We start from the raw sequence: 19454 nt of genomic DNA, 5'->3' as shown, positions 1-19454 counted from the left end.
GATTCGCATTTGGGAGGACAGTGGTTCAGACATATGCCTGCCATTGAGATTCAGGTTTTCCATTATTACCCTAAACCACTCCAGGAAAATGCAAGGGTAGTTACTTTGAAAAAGGCATAGCCTATCTCCTGCCCAATCATTTCGTCATCTGAGCTTGTGTTCCGCCTCTATTGAACGTGCTATCAATGGGATGTTAAAATCTAATCTTCCTTCCTTTTCCCAAGAGTAGAGTTTTGTAAGAAACATGTTATTACTGAGGTAGGTGGCACAGTGGTTAGCACACTTAACTCTCATTCGGGAGGATGACTGGCGTGATTTAGGTTTTCTGTGATTTCCTTAAATCACTTCAGGCAAATGCTGTTATAGTTTCTTTGAAAAAGACGTGGCCGATTTCCTTCCCCAATCCGATGGGACCGATGACCTTGCTGTTTGGGCCCTGCCCCAAATCAACCAACCAAAAATTTTTTTCATGAATTTAATTTAGTTATTCTCTTGTACAAAAATGTAAAAGAAATGATAATGGTTGTTTCTGATTACAGCTCTACTAGCTAAAATATTTCTGAACTTGTATTATCACAAGTGCCAATGGCCTTGCCACAGTGGTAACATCAGATCACTGAAGTTAAGTGCTGTTAGGCTTGCCTAGCATGTCGATGGGTGATTGTTCAGGTCTGACAAACACTGTTGCCAAGTGGGGTGCACTCAGCTCTCATTAGGCCAGTTAAGACTCTATTTTACTAAGAAGTGGCAGCTCCGGACTTGAAAACTGACAACGGCCCGGAGAGCGGTGTGTTGACCACATGCCCCTACATATTCGCATCAAATGAGGCCTCTTGTCTGAGGATGACACAGTGGTTTGTCAGTACTGTTGGGCCTTCCAAGGCCTTTTCAGTCAGAATTTAGTTTTAATTTGCTGTCACAAATAAAATATGCCACCTCTGTATTACTCTTGGAACAAAAACTTTTTTATTGACACGTAGAATGTTCTTAATACATTATTTAATTTCTAATCTCTCTCTCTCTCTCTCTCTCTCTCTCTCTCTCTCTCTCTCTCTCACACACACACACACACACACACACACACACACACACACACACACACACACACACAATATGAGTATTTTTGTGCCCACCTCATCACTGAACTTGGACACACACTCGCTTTCTGTCTGGGTGTGTGTGTGTGTGTGTTTTTATCCACCTATGCGCCATAAAATTCTTCCACATAATCCCTCCAAACTTCCTTCTCCTTTTTCTGCATATATTGTCTTCTTCCCATGGTCATTTAACATTTCTTATTTGCATTATCATGGTGCAGATACCATGAATTGTTTTGCCACAGATTTGGGCAAGTGTTTTAAAAATGCTTCATGCAAGTGGCATTGGACTTGTAATATCGTTTAACCATATGGGAAGCACTCAGGAGACACTGTGCCGTAAAAATTGAAAAGCACTGTGAGCAAAACATAACAAATTGCATTTGACCACACTTTTCAAGATTTTTTGGGTCCCCCCTACAGCTCCCGGGGTTAGAATAGGTCCGAGGTATTCCTGCCTGTCGTAAGAGGCGACTAAAAGGAGTCTCACACTTTTTGGCCCTATGAGTTCAGGTCCCATTCTATGGTTTGACCTACCACTTTAAAAATTCTACAGAAGTGCGAGCCATATGGGGAAGGACGCCTTACACAGTGCATGAGTGCCCTTAGATTCAATCTCTTGAATCTCTTGTCAAGGCTTTGCATCTCCATCTGCATGCAATTCAATTATTTGGGGAAGGACACTTTCCGGGGTATGTCATCTTCTTCCATTGTCTCCTGTCCTCTTTTGCCCCCATGACAATATTGGATGTCTCTGCAACCAATATCCAGCACGGTAGCCAGTCCGTTGTGGTGGGGCCGTCATGCACCCATTTGGTGGTAGCCCCCTGACAACACAGGGATTGCATTGCTGATTCCTGAGCTGTAAACTCCCCACGTATGCCATGGAGTAGATGCCTACCTTCCTGGGACATCAGGACTCCTGGCAATGGCCGTCATGCCAGTTGGCCTTTGCTGTGGCTCGGTGTCGACCATGGGCAGAGCCCCTGATCGGAGTGGGTGGCATCAGTGTGGATGACCCGCAATGAAGCAGACTAATTTGTCTCTTGCTGGTGACCGTATGGTACCAGCAGTCTCCAAGAAGGGCAACACAGAGTAAAATGCTGACAGGTATGGCCCTAAATCGTTTCCCTCCCTTGCTACGCCATTGGAGGAACATAGAGCTACAGAACAGAAAGAGCTAAATCTGCCTCGGTTTTTAGTCTGTAGCAGAACTGATGGGGACTCTTTTCTACCAATGAAGCCTCAATTTTTTGTTGAACACCTTGAGGATATGTTTGGAGAAGTGACAGTGCTGTCCAAGATGTGAAACGACACAGTCTTGATTCAGACAGCATCCCCAGCCCAGTCCCAAGCGTTACTCGCCTGTGACAAGTCTGGGTGATATTCCTTTTTCCGTCACTCCCCATAAAAGCCTCAACATGGTCCAGGGGATTATTTTCCATCGTGACCTCCTCTTGCAGTCTGACAACAAGCTCTGCGCCAATTTAGAATGGCGATCTGTTCATCTCATCTGGTGCATTTACGGGGGACCCAAAACAACAGGGTTGTCTTCATTTTGGCCTTTGAGAGTGATTCATTGCCTGAAAAGGTCAAGGTGATGGTTTACCACTGTGATGTTAAACCATAAGTCCCTCCCCTTATGCACTGCTTTGGTGCTGGAAGTTCGGGCACATGTCTTCCCACTGCACTTCCAGTGCCACATGTCGATACTGCGGACATCCACTGCACCCAGATACTCCATGTGTGCTACCTCCCACTTGCATCAACTGTGGAGAGCACCACTCCCCCTGCTCACCAGACTGCCCAGTACTCCAAAAGGAGTGGAAAATTATGGAGTACAAGACCCTGGTCTGGTTGACTTACACATTCGAAAGATAACACCTCATTCGGTTGACGTCGGCATATGCTGCAGCTACATCACCGTTGCTGTCCCAAGTTCCAGTGGTTCCTCACTGTGTGCCATGAACAGTGGGCCCTCCGGGCCACCAGAATGCAACTGCCCCCTGGTTGTAGGGGGCAAGTCTTCCTCCGTTGCTCCCAAAGCATCTACTTCGGGAGCAAGGTCCCCCCAAATGGAGGGGCCATCGATCCCCTCCCCCTTGCCCAAGAAGCAACAGCCTCCTGCGGCTCCTCTCGTGTGGAAGGGTTCCCTTGCGGCCCTCTCTTCCAAGGTCTCCACTAATGCCATGGCGGACACTCACCCGTGGCTCAAGGAGCCAAAAGCTGCTGGATGAAGGACTTCATGGTTTTCCTCCGTTCCTGAAGCTGCTTTGGAGAAATCTTCCCAGGAAGCCCCTAAAGAGAAGAGGACGCTCTGTGGCCCCAACACCAGCACTCCCTATCAATCTGCATCTGAGGATGCAGTGGAGATCTTAGCATCCGCTGCAGACCAGGATCTCACTGATGCCTCATCCACCTTAGAAAAGGCTACAAATACTCAGTCGGAGGCAGCAGGAGACCCTGAGGCATAACCAGCCTCCTTGCGCACTTCATGCTTTCCCAGCCTCACAATAACGTCATCCTCCAGTGGAATTGTGGCGGTTTTTTCCACCACCTGGCTGAGCTACGGCAACTGTTAAGCTTTACACCTGCTATCTGCATTGCCCTCCAGGAAGCCTGGTTCCTGGCAATGCAGACCCCTGCCCTTCGTGGCTATTAGGGATATTACAGGAACTGTAGCAACTATAATAGAGTATCAGGTGGAGTTTGCGTCTATGTCCTGAACTCAGTTTGCAGTGTACCTATGCCCCTTCAAGCCTCTCTTGAAGCTGTGGCTGTCAGGATAAGGACAACTCAGGAAATAACTGTCTGCAACGTATATCTTCCTCCAGGTGGTGCAGTACCCCTTACGCCATTGGCTGCACTGATTGACCTACTCCCTAAACCTTTCCTAATTTTGGGAGATATTAATGCTCATAACCCCTTGTGGGGTGGCACAGTTCTTACTGGCCGAGGCAGACAGGTCGAAAATTTACTGTCACAGCTCGACCTCTGCCTCTTAAATACTGGGGCCAGCACACATTTCAGTGTGGCACATGGGACATATTCAGCCATTGATCTCTCGGTTTGCAGTCCTAGCCTTCTCCCATATATCCACTGGAGATCACATGACGACATGTGTGGTAGTGACCACTTCCTCATCTTCCTGTCACTGCCCCAATATCAGGCCCACGTATGCCTGCCCAGATGGTCTTTAAACAAGGCGAACTGGGAAACTTTCACCTCTGCTGTACCTGTTGAATCTCTCCCACATACTGAGCGAGGTGGCGCAGTGGTTAGACATTGGACTCGCATTCGAGAGGACGACGGTTTAATCCCGCGTCCTGCCATCCTGATTCAGGTTTTCCTTGATTTCCCTAAATCGCTCCAGGCAAATGCCGGGATGGTTCCTTTTAAAGGGCACAGCCGACTTCCTTCCCCGTCCTTCCCTAACCCGATAAGACCGATGACCTCGCTGTCTGGTCTCCTTCCCCGACACAACCAACCAACCATCTCCCACATGGTAACATCGACGAGGTGGTTGAGCAGGTAACTAGAACAATCGTTTCTGCAGCGGAAAACACAATCCCTCATTCTTTAGGGTGCCCGGAGCGAAAAACAGTCCCTTGGTGGTCAACAGAAATCGCTGAGGCAATGAAGGAACGTCGGCGAGCTCTACAGCGGCATAAGCGGCAACCTTCCCTGGAGCACCTCATAGCGTTTAAACGGCTCCGTGCCCACATTCGCCAGCTTATCAAAAGGCGGAAACAGGAGTGTTGGGAGAGGTACCTGTCAACCATTGGGTGCCATACGTCACCTTCCCAAGTCTGGGCAAAGATCAAACGTGTTTTTGGGTACCAGACCCCAACAGGTGTTTCTGATGTTAACATAAATGTCGTGTTATCTACCGACAGAAACGCGATTGCCAAGCACTTTGCTGAGCACTATGCTCGCGCCTCCGTGTTGGAGAATTACCCACCCCCCTCACCCCCACAGCCTATCCCACTTAAACAGCAGCTGGAAGGGAAAGTCCTCTCGTTCACTACATGCTACAGCGAATCCTATAACGCCACATTTACTCCCCCAGCCTTTCCCACTCTCAAACAGCAGCTGGAAGGGAAAGTCCTCCCGTTCACTGAACGCCACAGCAAATTCTATAACGCCACATTTTCAGAATGGGAGCTCATTAGTGCCCTTGCACATTGCCCCAACACAGCTCCTGGGCCAGATTGGATCCACAGTCAGATGATTAAACATCTCTTGTCCTACTACAAGCGACATCTCCTCGTGATCTCCAACCGTATCTGGTCCGATGGCATCTTCCAATCGCACTGGCAAGAGTGTACCATCATACCGGTGCTCAGATCCGGCAAAAATCCGCTTGATGGTGATAGCTATCAGCCCATTAGCCTCACCAATGTTCTTTGTAAGCTGCTGGAACATGTGGTGTGTCGTCGGTTGGGTTGGGTCCTAGAGTCAAGTTGACTACTGGCTCCGTGCCAGGGTGGCTTCCATCTGGATCTCTCTGCCACTGATAATCTTGGGTCCCTCGAGTCTGCCATCCCTACAGCCTTCTCCAGACGCCAACACCTTGTTGCCTTCTTTCTTGATTTATGAAAAGCATATGACACCTCCTGGCAACATTGTATACTTGCCATATTATACGAGTGCGGATATCCTTGCCACATTATACGAGTGCGGTCTCTGAGGTCCGCTCCTGATTTTTATACACAATTTCCTGTCACTTCGTGTCATTGGTGCCTTCCATAGTCCTCCCCCCCCCCTCCCCCCCATATCCAGGAGCATGGGTTCCCATAGGGCTCTGTAATGAGTGTATCTTAATTTTTAGTGGCCATTAACGGTCTAGCAGCAGCTGTAGGGCCATCAGTCTCACCCTCTTTGTATGTAGGTGACTTCTGCATTTTGTACTGCTCCACCAATACTGGTGTTGCTGAGCAGCACCTACAGGGAGCCATCTACAAGGCACAGTCATGGGCTCTACCCCACGGCTTTCAGTTTTCAGCCGCAAAGTCATATGTTATGCACTTTTGTTGGCGTCGTACTGTTCATCTGCAACCAGAACTTTACCTTAAGGACGATCCACTCACTGTAGTGGAGACGTATTGATTTTTAGGACTGGTTTTCAATGCCCGATTGACTTGGCTTCCTCACCTTCATCAGCTTAAGCGGAATTGCTGGTAGCACCTCAATGCCTTCCACTGCCTGAGCAACACCAACTGAGGTTCAGATCGCTCTATGCTGCTGCAGCTATACAGAGCCCTTGTTCAATCCCACCTTGGCTGTGGGAGTCTGGTTTATGGTTCGGCGGTGCCCTCAGAGTTGCATTTACTCGATCCAGTGCACCACTGTGGTGTTAGACTAGCGACGTGAATTATTAGGACGAGTCTGGTGACCAGCGTCTTTGCGGAGGCTGGAGTTGCTCCATTGCATTTCAGGTGTGCACAACTGCACGCCAGTTACGTTGCACATGTTCGTAGTTCTCCTGCGCATCCGAATTACCTTCTCCTTTTCCCACCCACGGCAGTTCATGTCCGCTTCGGCGGCCCAGGTCAGAGCTTCCAATTGCAGTTCGCATCTGATTTCTTCTGTCTGAACTGGAGTACTTGCCTTTACCACATATACCTGAGGTCCAATCGTATACACCTCCATGGTGTACACCTAGGCTGTGGCTTCGCCTGGACCTTTCACATGGACCAAAGGACTCAGTTCACCCCGCAGCTCTCCGCTGTCTCTTCCTCTCGATTCTTGACATGTACCAAGGCCATGAAGTGATTTACACCGATGGCTTGATGGCTGAGGGTCACTTTGGCTTAGTGTATGTCCATGGAGGACATACTGAACAGCATTCCTTGCTCGATGGCTGCAGTGTTTTCACTGCAGAACTGGTGGCTATATCTCGTGCTCTTGAGCACATCCCTTCATGCCCTGGGGAGTCGTTTCTTCTGTGTACTGACTCCTTGAGCAGCCTACAAACTATTGACCAGAGCTACCCTCGTCATACAGGAGTCCATCTATGCCCTGGAATGGTCCGGTCGTTCAGTGGTGTTTGTGTGGACCCCAGGACACGTCAGAGTCCCAGGCAACAAACTTGCTGACTGGCTGGCCAAACAGGCTACTGGAAACTGCTTATGTAGATCGGCATTCCAATAACTGACCTGCGTTTGTTTTTACGTCAGCAGGATTTCGGCTTTGGGAGACGGAATGGCATAGTCTCAGTACACACAACAAACTGCGTGCCATTAAGGAGACTACAAATGTGTGGCAGTCCTCCATGCGGGCCTCTCGAAGGGACTCTGGTTCTCTGCCGGCTCCACATTGGCCACTCTTGGGCGACCCACAGCTACCTCCGGGATCGTGAAGACCGGCCTTAGTGTCGATGCGGTGCCCGGTTGACAGTGGCCCATATTCTGGTGCACTATCCCGCTTTTTCCTGCCCTGCGACAAAATCTTCGGTTACTGGACTTGTTGCCGCTAATTTTATATGACAACGCCTCATCGGCTGATTTAGTTTCACATTTTGTTTGTGAAGATGGGTTTTATCATTTTATCTAAATTTTAGTGCATCTCCTTTGTCCCTCTGTGTCCTCCACCCTAGTGCTTTTAGGGTGGAGGTTTAATATGTTACAGAGTAGCTGGCTTCTCCTTTTTATTCTCATGGTCAGCCACCCATGGTAATCTGTTTCATCATTTTAATCTCTTCTACCTGTTTCTTGCCTTTCTCTCAATTTTTTTCTCTGGTTTTTATCCATTTAAGTGTTTGTTGCCTTTCCATTGTTCTTGTAGTTTTTTTCCTTTCTCTCTGTTTTGTGTTGTAAGTCTTGCTTGTTTTATTCTCACCTTTGTGGCTTGTTTTATTCGGAACAAGGAACTGATGACCTAGCTGTTTGGTCCCTTCCCCCCTCCTTTAAACCAACCAACATTTTAGGTTAGGCATGTACAACTGCTTGCTAGTTACGTTGCAGACATTCGTAGTTCTCCTGAGCATCCAAATTATCGTCTCCTTTTTCCCACCTACTGCAGTTCGTCTCCCGCATCGGCATCCCAGGTCAGGGCTTACGATTGTGGTTCTGGTCCGATCTCTTCTGTCTGAAATGGAGTCCTTGCCTTTACCACCTATACTCGAGTCCATTCACGTGCACTTCCATGATGCACACCTAGGCCGCAGCATCACTTGAACCTTTCACATGGTCATAAGGACTCAGTTAAACCCGCAGCTGTCCACTGTCACTTCCTCTCAATTTTTTTCATGTACCGGGACCATGAAGTGGTTTACACCAACGGCTCGATGGCTGATGGGCACGTTGGCTTCACGTATGTTCATGGAGGACGTACTGAACAGCACTCCTTGCCAGACGGCTGCAGTGTTTTCACTGCAGAGCTGGCGACCATTTCTTTTGCTCTTGAGTGCATCCACTCATGCCGTGACGAGTCGTTTCTTCTCTGTACTGACTCCCTGAGCAGCCTACAAGCTATCGACCAATGCTACCCCCGTTATCCTTAGTAGGGACGATCCAGATGTCCATCTATACCTTGGAACTGTCCATTCGTTCCATGGTGTTTGTGTGGACCCCAGGCCAGGTTGGAATCCCAGGGTATGAACTTGCTGACAGGTTGGCCAAACACTCTACACGGAAACTGCTTATGGTGATTGGCATCCCCGTAACTGCCCTGCAATCATTATTACGCTGCAAGGTTTTTCAGCTCTGGGAGACGGAATGGCATAATCTCGGTATGCACAATAAACTGCATGCTATTAAGAAGACTACGTATGTGTGGAAGTCCTCCATGTGGGCCGCTCGCAGAGACTGTGGTTCTCTGCCGGCTTCGCATCGGCCATACGTGGCTAACACATGGCTACCTCCTCCGTCGCGAGGACCCACCCCGGTGTCACTGTGGCTCACGTATGACTGTCTTCCACATCTTGCCGGACTGCCCACTTTTAGCCCCTCTGCAGCGTACTTTTAAACGTCCCAGCATCCTACCTTCGGAGTTGGGCGACAATGTCTCAACAGCAGATTTAGTTTTACATTTTATTCTTGAGGAAGGTTTTTACTATACCATCTAATGTTGGGCATTTTGCCTTCTCTCAGAGGCCGCCACCCTCCCTCCATTTTAACTCTGTTGCACTTTCTTTGCATTTGTTTGTCTTGGTGGTTGTCTTTTCCCTGCATGTGTTCATCTCGCCCTGTCGTTTTGGGGGTAGAAATTTTAATGTGTTGCGGAGTGGCTGGCTCATCCTCTTTTTATAATTTGATCATCCAACCCAGACCATGTGTTCTATGGTTTTAATATCTTCTTCCACTTTTCCTTGTCCATTCCATTCGTTTTCTTTTCAGGTGTGATTTCCCCGTTCCATTTCCCCCTTTTACTTTCTCAAACATACTTTAAGTGTTTTTGTACCTTGAACCTTGCTTGCATAAGGAAAAAGGGACTGATGACCCTGTTGTTTGGTCCCTTTATACCCCAAACCAACCAACCAATGACAGTTGCCACAAATCAAATTAATACATCACTTGAATTATAAAATTCCTGTAACTTTTTGAACATACCTTTTCTATTGCCAGTATATGCGTTCTGTGTTTATTTGTTATCATTTTGACAGGTGAAGAGATGCTAAATCAGTGTGCTTAACCAAGAGTGTGAGCTTTGTAAATTCTCTTTCGTGATAACAAAGACTCTTTGTCACTAAAGTGTTATACGCCAGTTTGTATGTGCTCTTCATGTTGTATAGGAATGTATTGAAATCACTGGTAATAACAGCTTTGAAGTAAACATTTTCTGTAGTTAGGTTTACTATGAAAAAGTATCCATAAATGAGAATGACATTTACTAATACACTACTAGAAAGAAGGTTGGTTTACGTCATATCACTGACTGAACAGCCATTTAGTACTAAAATGCATGAAATACACTGGACACATTCTACATCATAACATTATCAGTGGAATGTATAAAATAAAAGCTCTTTTCTATTTTTTACAGTGCTTCTGATACATCACCTTCAAGTTGCAATCGGGAAAGTGGTAAAGAGAAACGGAGGACATCAGTAAGTATTTGTTTTTAAATAACTTTATTTGGGGAAACAGTGGCAAGGATTTTTAAACGAAGGCGAACCATTTGATTAATTTGGCCTCCCTAAGTGAATTGAATATAAACCCTGCATAAAGAAATAGAAAATTTAAGGTGAAGTTCAAGATATCCTAAATCCATGATGGATTATATTCTGGCCAACCACAAATAGAATGTATAGAGGATATAATGTCTGTTCAGACCATTTTGATTCAGGCAGAAATGGTAGAAAAAGTCCACTTCACCAGTGTCTCATGATAGAATTAATGACGATGCTCCCTCTTTGTTGAGTAAACCATTTTTTAATTCTAAATGAGTGGATCAAAAACGCCCACACTCTGCGATTTTGAAATTTTAATCATGCAGGCCGATGACGCTCCAGTCATGCACAGACTGCAACAGCTGTCATTCAAGAGTCTGTTGCACACGTATGCCACACCCTATTTGATGTGTTGCAAACTTGGGCACTTGGCAATTGTGTGTCAAGAAGCTGTTCTCAGGCATCCTCTACCAACATGGCCCGATGTCACTGCATTGCTCCACGCAGTCATGGTAGCTGATCAGGCCATGCCACCATCATCGCAGAAGCTGCTGTCGGCCTGTACCATTTTTGGGCAGACACTTGAGTTCCAGCTAGACACCAGAACTGCCATGATCAATGGAGACAGGTATAGGTGAGTCGTTCACCTTTACTGTAAAGGGCTCAGTGAAGGGCAAGACATATCTTACTGCCAGAAGACAGTTCCTCTCCTCAGAGAATTGCCACTTACAGCTAAGTTCAGAAACATTCTTAGTAGCAGAGTTGCCTAATATTGTTCTGATTTTGTTTTAGATGTTTTTACAGCATTTGGTTTTGAAAATAGTGGGCCAAGTCAATTTAGTGTACACAACAGTACCCTTTTTTATCTGGATTCTCTTTGCAACTCGTACAGAGAAACATTTGAACCATCACTAAATTGTGTAACAAATTTTATTGCATAGTGTATCTATAAAACCATCAGTGGTGCCAAAATTTAGTAAAGCTTGCCACTATCGTTTGCTGGTAGAAATGAGGTTCAGGCGACTCGTGTGGCTTCAGGATGGACGTCATTGCACTGGCATCATCCAGTCAATGGATGACACCTATGGTTGTCATTAAAAAAGCTAATAGGTCTTTATGCAAATGTGGTGATTTCTGTGTGATTATCAATGCTCAGTCCACCATTGAACTCTATCATATGCAGTCTTGGACTAGAATAGATCTGCTGTTATTTATTGCTTGTTGTAAGAGGCAAGAGGCTAAAAGGAGTCCTATACCTAGTCAAGCTTTTACATTGATATTACATTGATAACATGGCTATTATTATGATGCCTGTCAGGTGTAGCTCCTTTTACAACCTTTCCCTCAACCTGTTTGGCTTAATTACTTATAGTCCACTTTCAGGGTTTGATCTCCACTTTTCTAAATTTTGCAGAAGTGTGGGGCATTTGTGGAAGAACATTTTAGTGGTGTGTAATTTATACACCTTGCACTGTGATCTGTACCTACTACGAAAGTGGATTTATGTTCGCACCTGAAATCCATTATGATAGCTAATCAGCATTTGAGAGGGGTTGGGGGGGTGGGGTTATGTACCCTCACAGATGTAGCCTCCTGGCAATGCAGGGATCACACTGCTGATGCCTGAGCTGTAACCTCCCCATGTATGCTGAGAAGTAGGTGCCTGTCCATTCCTGAGCACTGGAACTGCTATGCGAGGTAGCTTTTGTGTCATGGTGGCGTAGCACCACAGGGCACAGCATTCTGCTAGAACGAGTACCATCAGGTCGGAAGATCCACAGTGAAATGGATCAGTCTCACCCACACTGATGGCTCTGCCAACACGGCCATCTCAGCAGATAAAAAACACAATTTTAATGCAAAGACTTACAACCCCTGATGTTACCTTCTTTGGCCACACCATGGGATGAGGGGCAAGCAAGGAGAAATGGAGGTGGACAGTTCACCCAGTTCTAGATTGCTCCAGAGCTGATGGAGAATCTTTTGCAACAATGAAGCCAATGTTGTTTTCAGAGCTGATGGAGAATCTTTTGCAACAATGAAGCCAAATTTTTTTGCTGAAAATGTAATGGGAGGCTCTGAGAAGTTGCTGCAAAAGGGAAAATGAAAAATGGTATCTATTGGTCAAAACTTTGAATGCCCACCAGTCACATACCCTTCAAGCCTGTTGCTAGCTTGATGATATGCTGGTTACCATCTCTCCTCATAACAAACCCAACAGGATTCAATTAGTCAGTCTCTGTATGGACCTAATGCTACAAAAACATTGAGAACTGTGTGCCAGCCTAGAGCAGCATGGACTTCATTTTGTTCGTCTCATTCAGAGAGGACCTAAGGATAACAGGTTGGACACTGAAGCTTTTAGCCTAGCCTTTGATGGAAGTTTTATATCTGTGAGCAAGTTAAGGTCATGCTTTATAAGATTGGTGTCAGACCCTATTCTCCCACTCCTATAAGATGTTTTAGGTGCCCTGAGTTTTACCCACATGTCCTCCCACAAAACTAGTGAAATTACTTTTGGGGTGTGTGCAGAAGGACAGGGCATGACGGCAGCCTTCATTAACACCCCATTACAAGCTTAAACTACCCAGAATGCGAACCACACCCCCTTTGTTCGCTGACATTTTCTGTTTTCAAACGAGAGGAAAACATCCAGAGATATAAAAAAAATGACCGCCTGTCTTATCAAGATAGTAAGAGAAATTTTGAATGACTCTACTCCAGTCAATGAGATGTCAAACTTTGCAAATATTGTGCCAAAATCCACCCATAAAGCGATGGCAAGATCTTTGGACCTAGCCTCAAGTCAGTGCCAATATAGAGGACATCAGCTTCCTAGACTCCCAGACCCACAGCACCTGTGGTAACCAGCACTTGAGTGCAGCTAGAGATACCTTGTTTTCCCCTGGTGCATCATCAGGGAAGAGAACACCTGTGAAGGTTTCTTCCTCCCAGGAAAATGGAGACCAGTAGTGTACCACCATCCAGTGGGTGACGGAGTCACAGAAACTGAAACCTGAGAGGACAAGAAGGATAAATCAAAAGTTAAACTAAATTTTACTGCTCTCATTGATCCAAACCCCTATACCCTTCTCCCCAGCTCTGTGGTGAAACACACGAATGCCGATGAAGAATTGCCCATTCAGGAGGAGTACAACTCAGCAGCAAAGTAATTTGTAGTTCCTTTTTGCTTTCACTGCTTTCTCTGACCCCAATCTGACATTCCTTTGGTGAAACTGTAATGGCTACCATATCATCAGCTGGCTTAACTCCATCAGTTAATGGCTACTTTACAGCTGGGAATGGAACTTCAGGAGATGTAGCTCTCAGAAACCCAGTTCCTTGCTATTACAAATCCTACTGCGTAAATTGCATTAACTCTGAGAGGGCACCTATTGCAGTCTGCATGCTCATAAGGTTCGACACTTTTAGTGATCAGGTGCCACTGCATTACAAGCTCTGGCTGTTCTGGCAGTCTTCAATGCTGACAATCTTCTATGAGACAGCTACGCCACACCTAGCAGGGGCCAAGTAATCGAGCAATGAATTTCAGAACTGATAGCATGCCTGGTTAACACGGGAGCTACAACATGTTTCATTACAGCGTATGGAACATACTTGGCAGTACACTCAATCCATTGGTATGTCCATGGTGACCTCTGTGACAGCAATCACTTTCCTATTACTCTCTCTTTCTCCAACCACCAACCAACAGAACATGCACAAAATTGGTTGCTTTGGAAAGCCAACTGGCAAGCTTATATCACCAGAGCAATTTTTAAAACCAGTCAAGAAAAGGATGACGCAGCGGTGGTATAAGATACTATTTTCATGAAGCAACAATACTCTATTCTTAAGGCTCTTCCTGCTGGAAACCAGTGCCTTGTTGATCTGAAGAAATAGCTGCAGCTATCAAAGGGAGTCGAAGTGCACTTCATTGACCGAATGGCATCCTACTATGTTAATATCATTCAAGAGACTTTTTGCAAGAGCACAATTTTTAATAAAGAAGAGAAAGTTGGAGTGTTGGGATCAACATATATAGTTTATGAGAGCCAACACCCACTTATTGCAAATATGGACTACACTCTGCCGCATTTCCAACCACTGAGTATCTGTAGTAGTACCTGTCCTCTCTCTCTCTCTGTGGCAACATCTGTACTGATCCTGAAGTCATTGCTGTAAGTTTCGTGGCACACTTCACCTAATTGGCTGTATGCAGTGACTACCATTTTAATTTCCTAAGTTGGAATTGTGTGCTGGAGTGAAACTATTTATCCTTCTGTGCACAAGGCCTTTAATCATACAATGTTTCATTTAGAGACTGGGAATCCCACAGCACTTTAGGAGAGTGTCGCGACACAGCCTCTGGACCCGAAAGAATCCACAGTCAAATGTTTAAATGCCTTAGCAACAAAAACATGAAACACATCCTCAGGTTTTTAAGTTGTATTAGGCAGGAAGAGGACTTTCCTCTCCAGTGGTGGGAGGGTATTATTGTTCAGGGAAAGATACTCTGATTTTGAATAATTATCAACTAATCTCTCTAATGAATGGCTATGTAAATTATTCAAAAGAATGGTCAGCTGACAACTGTGTTGGTGCCTAGAAGTCAGATGACATGTATTTCAATTTAAAAGTGGCTTTCGGACATTCCAGTCCAACACAGACCAACCGATTTGCTTGGAATCTAGCGTGAGCAATGCTTTTGCACATCACCAATACCTGATTGCTGTGTTCTTTGACTTGTAGAAAGCATTTGATACCACCTGGCTCTATCAGCTTCTGACTACTCTGCATGAGTGGTGATTCCAGGGCTGCTTATACAGAATTTCTGATCCCTCCTATTGTTCCAGGTCTGTATAGGTTCAAACCTCAGAAACCAATACATAAAGGAAATTGAGGGTTCCTCAAGGGCAGTTCTGAGCGTAACCCTCTTCACCATCGCAGTTAGTGTACCCTGACTACCATGGGATGTTAAATCTCACTGTTACTGCAGGTGAATGACCTTTATGTGTATTACAGCTCAACATCATTGTGCACCACAGAACACCAACTTCAGGAGGCCTTGTAGAAAGTACATAACTGGACCCTGAATCTTATGTTTCAATTTTCTCCTGCAAAAACTTGTGTCATGGATTTTTGTAGACTCAGGACTGTGCATCTGCAATCCGCACTCTGTACTTTACCTTGTTAACCAGTTACTTGAAGTCATCTAAACTTTCAAATTTTTAGGCCTGTTATTTGACAGTAAGTTAACATGGTGACAACATGTATACCAGCTCAAGGCAAATTGTCTGAGGGAAATTAATATCCTCAGATTTCTCGACAGCACCTTAAGGTACATAGACCACACAGTTCTTGTCAGTAAAATTCTTCTGGGCTGTTGACCACATTGTCAGTACATGAAATTGTCTGATGTTTTGGCCACTATTGTAATTGGCCGAAATGTCAGACAATTTTATATATTGACAATGCAGCCAACAGCCCAGAAGAATTTTATTGACAGTGACAATCGCCGTGGAAACCTATACTTACACATGGCTCTTCTGTGATTATATGGAGCTTTGATTTTGGTCTATGGATGCGTTGCCTATGGATCGGTAGCACCGTCAGTACTCTGCTTATTAGACCCTGTCCATCACAGTTGTATGCAGGTGGTAACTAGTGACTTCCTTAAAAGCAATGTTGACAGCCTTCTTAGTGGAAACTGGTGTTCCACCCTCATGAGTGCCAGACACCAGCAACTCTTGATGAACTATGCGGTCACAATCTGTCAGGTGCCCGCCTATCCATGTTACTCAATTCTTGTTTTACAGCCAACAATTCACACTGTTTACACCCAAAAATAGGTAGACCAGTTGGGACACGATTGGAAGTTCTATATAAGGACCTCCAGCTATCCCGTATTGTCAGTAAACATGAGTTCCTTCTCAGCACACTGTAGTGTGTGCACAGTCCTGTGATTTCAATGGACCTTTTCTGTGGACCTAAGGAAAATGCTGATTCCATCATTCTTGGGTGCTTTTCCCATTCAGTTCTCCACAAGTACCCAAATTTGACATTCATCTTCAAAGGTGGATTGGAAATTGGCACGATAGATTATGCATATATATACACAAAGAGGCCTGAAAAGTATTCTCTGCTGAGTCCATACAGTATATATACTGCAGAGTTGGGTGGCATATCATGGGCTCTGCAGTCCATTAAATCTCTCACCACAAAGGACTTCCTTGTTTGTTGCGACTTCATGAGCTGCTTACAAGGCATATCTCAGTGAAACTGCAGAAATGTGTTGGTCACTTACTTCCAAAACCTATTAGTTGACATCCACAGCTGCAGAACCACTGTAACATTCATCTGGGTTCTCAGCCATGTGAGTATTCCAGGAATTGAGCTTGCCAACAAATTAACTAGAGAACCAATGCAAACTCACAAATACTGGGCACAGACCTATGATTTCAGCTGTTGCAGGAAATTTTGAAAACCTGGGTTATGGAAAGGCAAGCTACCACGAACCTCAACAAGCTGAAGCCAATCAAGAGGTCCACCAAATTATGACATATTTCTCTCAAGATGATGCCATTTTACAGTGGTGACTACGTATCAGGTACACCAGACTCACAAGTTTGTTCTAAGTCAAGAGGACTCCACCAATGCAGATTGATGAGGACTCCTCCAATGCAGATGTGATTGTTATCTCACAATACCCCACACCATAACAGAATGTCCACTGCTGGCTGATTTGACACAAGCAATCAGCCATTTACTTGTGGACGATAGGATAGCAGCTAAAAAAAAAGTACATATTTCTTGAGAGAAAGCTGATTTTATAGTAAAATTTATAATACCTCAATGTTTGGTGTCAAGTGGATGTGTAGGGGGGGGGGGGGGGGTTACTACTACTTGGAATGGCATAGTGGCCTCCAGCTACTTTTTACATCTGCACTGCTATATAATTTTGAATTTTTTATGTATATGTTTTATTTCTCCATCAGTTTAAGCTAACTGACTTTCTAGTCATTATAGTCATCATTTATCACCCCATTTTAGTATTACGGACTATGATAACCCTTCTTGGAGTATCCTTCAGTGATGACTGCAGCTTTTACCTCACTTGTAACCATTTGACACGAACTACTGTCATGCAGATTTTCAACCATGATGACAAGGTCACAAACCCTGGAACTGTCAATTCTCTTCTTGTTGCACTCAATTTTACATGAATTTACAGTGCAATGAGATACTGATAAAGATGTTTTGTCTGTTTAACCCATAATCATCATACATCTGTCCTAGGTTTCTCCCATAGGATTATTAACAAAACTAGCTGGTGGCCAATATTTTTAAAAAATCAGTTTAAAACAAGCAACTCCATAAGATAGCAAATCAAAACAGCTGCTGGTCTTAAATACACAATTGGCTTTACCAGTATTGTCATTTATCATTTGGGGTTGCTGGTATCCGCCCCATATTCCAAAAATACTTGCTGTAGTTGATTCAGGATATTACAATGCATTATCTATTTATACATCATCATTGTACTAGCGATGCATGTGGAATATTGCAGGAACCCTGAATCTCCTTTCAGGAAGCTCTTCGAAAACTGCTTATGTTATCAGTTAAACAAGTGTCATTCTTTCGTACCCAGTTTTAAATATCTGGGGCATCTCTTAAGTAGTGAAGGTATTATGCCCATGTGCAACAGTGTTCATGCAATGATAAATATGCCAGCACCTACTAACCTGAAACAGTTATAGTCTTCTCTGTGGAAGATCACATACTATGCATAGTTTATTTCCAAACAGCACAAACCACGCACTCATTGAATCGGCAGCACAAAAAGGGGCATCAAGTTATGTGGTCAGCTGCCTATCAACAGGCTCTTCAACCCCCTTAAGGTGTGTCTCAGAATCAAACAGTACATGGTGCTGTATACAACACTCTTGCAGTTTATGCTTGCAGTGAATAAATCCCAATTCTGGATTGTGGTAGTTTTGTCTCATAAACTGTTGGATGACTCTGAAAGACCAATCACCTGTGCTTCCAAAACATTAGCCGTGATGCAGATGAACTGTTCTCAAGTTGAGGAGGCGGCCTTAGCAATAAGCTATCGGGTTGGGAAGTTTTATGTACATTTGTGTAGCAGCAAAGTCTACCTGTTAACCAACCACAAACCTTTACTTTTGATTTTTTGTCAATGGTCTAAGCTCTTGGAACAGCCAGAGCTGTGTCTGCAGCAGTGGACATTGTTTTTAAATGGATATAACTATGAAATTCACTTTCACCCCACTACCCAACATCCAGTGCAGGCACTCTGTCCCACCTGCCTATTGACCTCGACGCAGAGTTGGATCACCTGAAAATAGTTTGTTTTACAAATGATCAACACTTGCAATGAACTCTGGACGACTATCCACTTACAGCACACAAAGTAGCCACAGCGTCAGTCCACAACCCTGTGCTGTGCAAAGTTTTGTCAGTCCCTGTGTTTACAAGTGCACACCTTTCAGAAAATTAAAACTGGACTTGAGAAACTGTCTTCTCTGTCATGTTTACATATTAGGGCCTTAAGTGGATTTGCTAGTTCAGTCAAATACAGTGTCTGGAAAACAGATATTCCAGATTTTGATTCAGTCAGCACAAGTGCTATTTCTTCTTAATTACCTATTAGATGTAGATAGCTACATGCTCAGACTAATATTTCTACTTCTCCGTCACTGCAAAAAAATTGCTCCATCCATATTAGCTGAATTTTTATAAAAAACAAGACTGAGCCTGACAATCCAAACATGTGTAAAGATTAGTTGTTCTGATGCCTTAATCAGCAAGCCCTACCATTAAATGTATCTTCAGTTATCCCCAGACCACTCCCAGTGGAGAGTACTCATTTATTTTGCCAGGCCTTTCAGGGGTTAATCTCTCCAACTTTTCCTTTATGGCAGAAATGCCATCAACGACCTCTCATGCTACCATACGATATGTGCCCTTCTTGCAAGCTTTGTGATCGAGAGAGTGCTACATGCACTAGTGTCTGACAACAATCCCCAGTTTATGTAACAGCTGTTAGAAGATTCCTGTCAATGCAACAGTAGTGAGCACCTGACCAGTGCTGCTTCCACTCAGCGTCTAACACAGAGGCTTAGTGAATGGTAATGATGCTTAAGACTCAAGTGCGTAAGAGATGCTGATGTTATCAACTGAGGAAGCACTCCACAGCTACCTCATTGCAAACCTATCCACCG

At 44.8% G+C, this 19454-nt stretch overlaps 1 protein-coding gene across 3 annotated transcripts in view; it reads left to right on the top strand.

The window, feature by feature from the left end:
• Nucleotides 1-19454, top strand: part of LOC124795286 — a 263102-nt gene that overhangs the window by 11329 nt on the left and 232319 nt on the right. For all 3 annotated transcript variants that reach the window (XM_047259244.1, XM_047259243.1, XM_047259242.1), the window contains exon 2: nt 10083-10146. In XM_047259244.1, the coding sequence (XP_047115200.1) occupies nt 10083-10146 (64 nt within the window). The remainder of the gene's footprint in view (nt 1-10082; nt 10147-19454) is intronic.

Source organism: Schistocerca piceifrons, chromosome 4, assembly GCF_021461385.2.
Source record: "Schistocerca piceifrons isolate TAMUIC-IGC-003096 chromosome 4, iqSchPice1.1, whole genome shotgun sequence".
In the NCBI taxonomy this organism is placed as follows: domain Eukaryota; kingdom Metazoa; phylum Arthropoda; class Insecta; order Orthoptera; family Acrididae; genus Schistocerca; species Schistocerca piceifrons.
The sequence above is the reverse complement of the archived record's forward strand: the minus strand, read 5'-3'. Positions and strand labels throughout refer to the sequence as shown.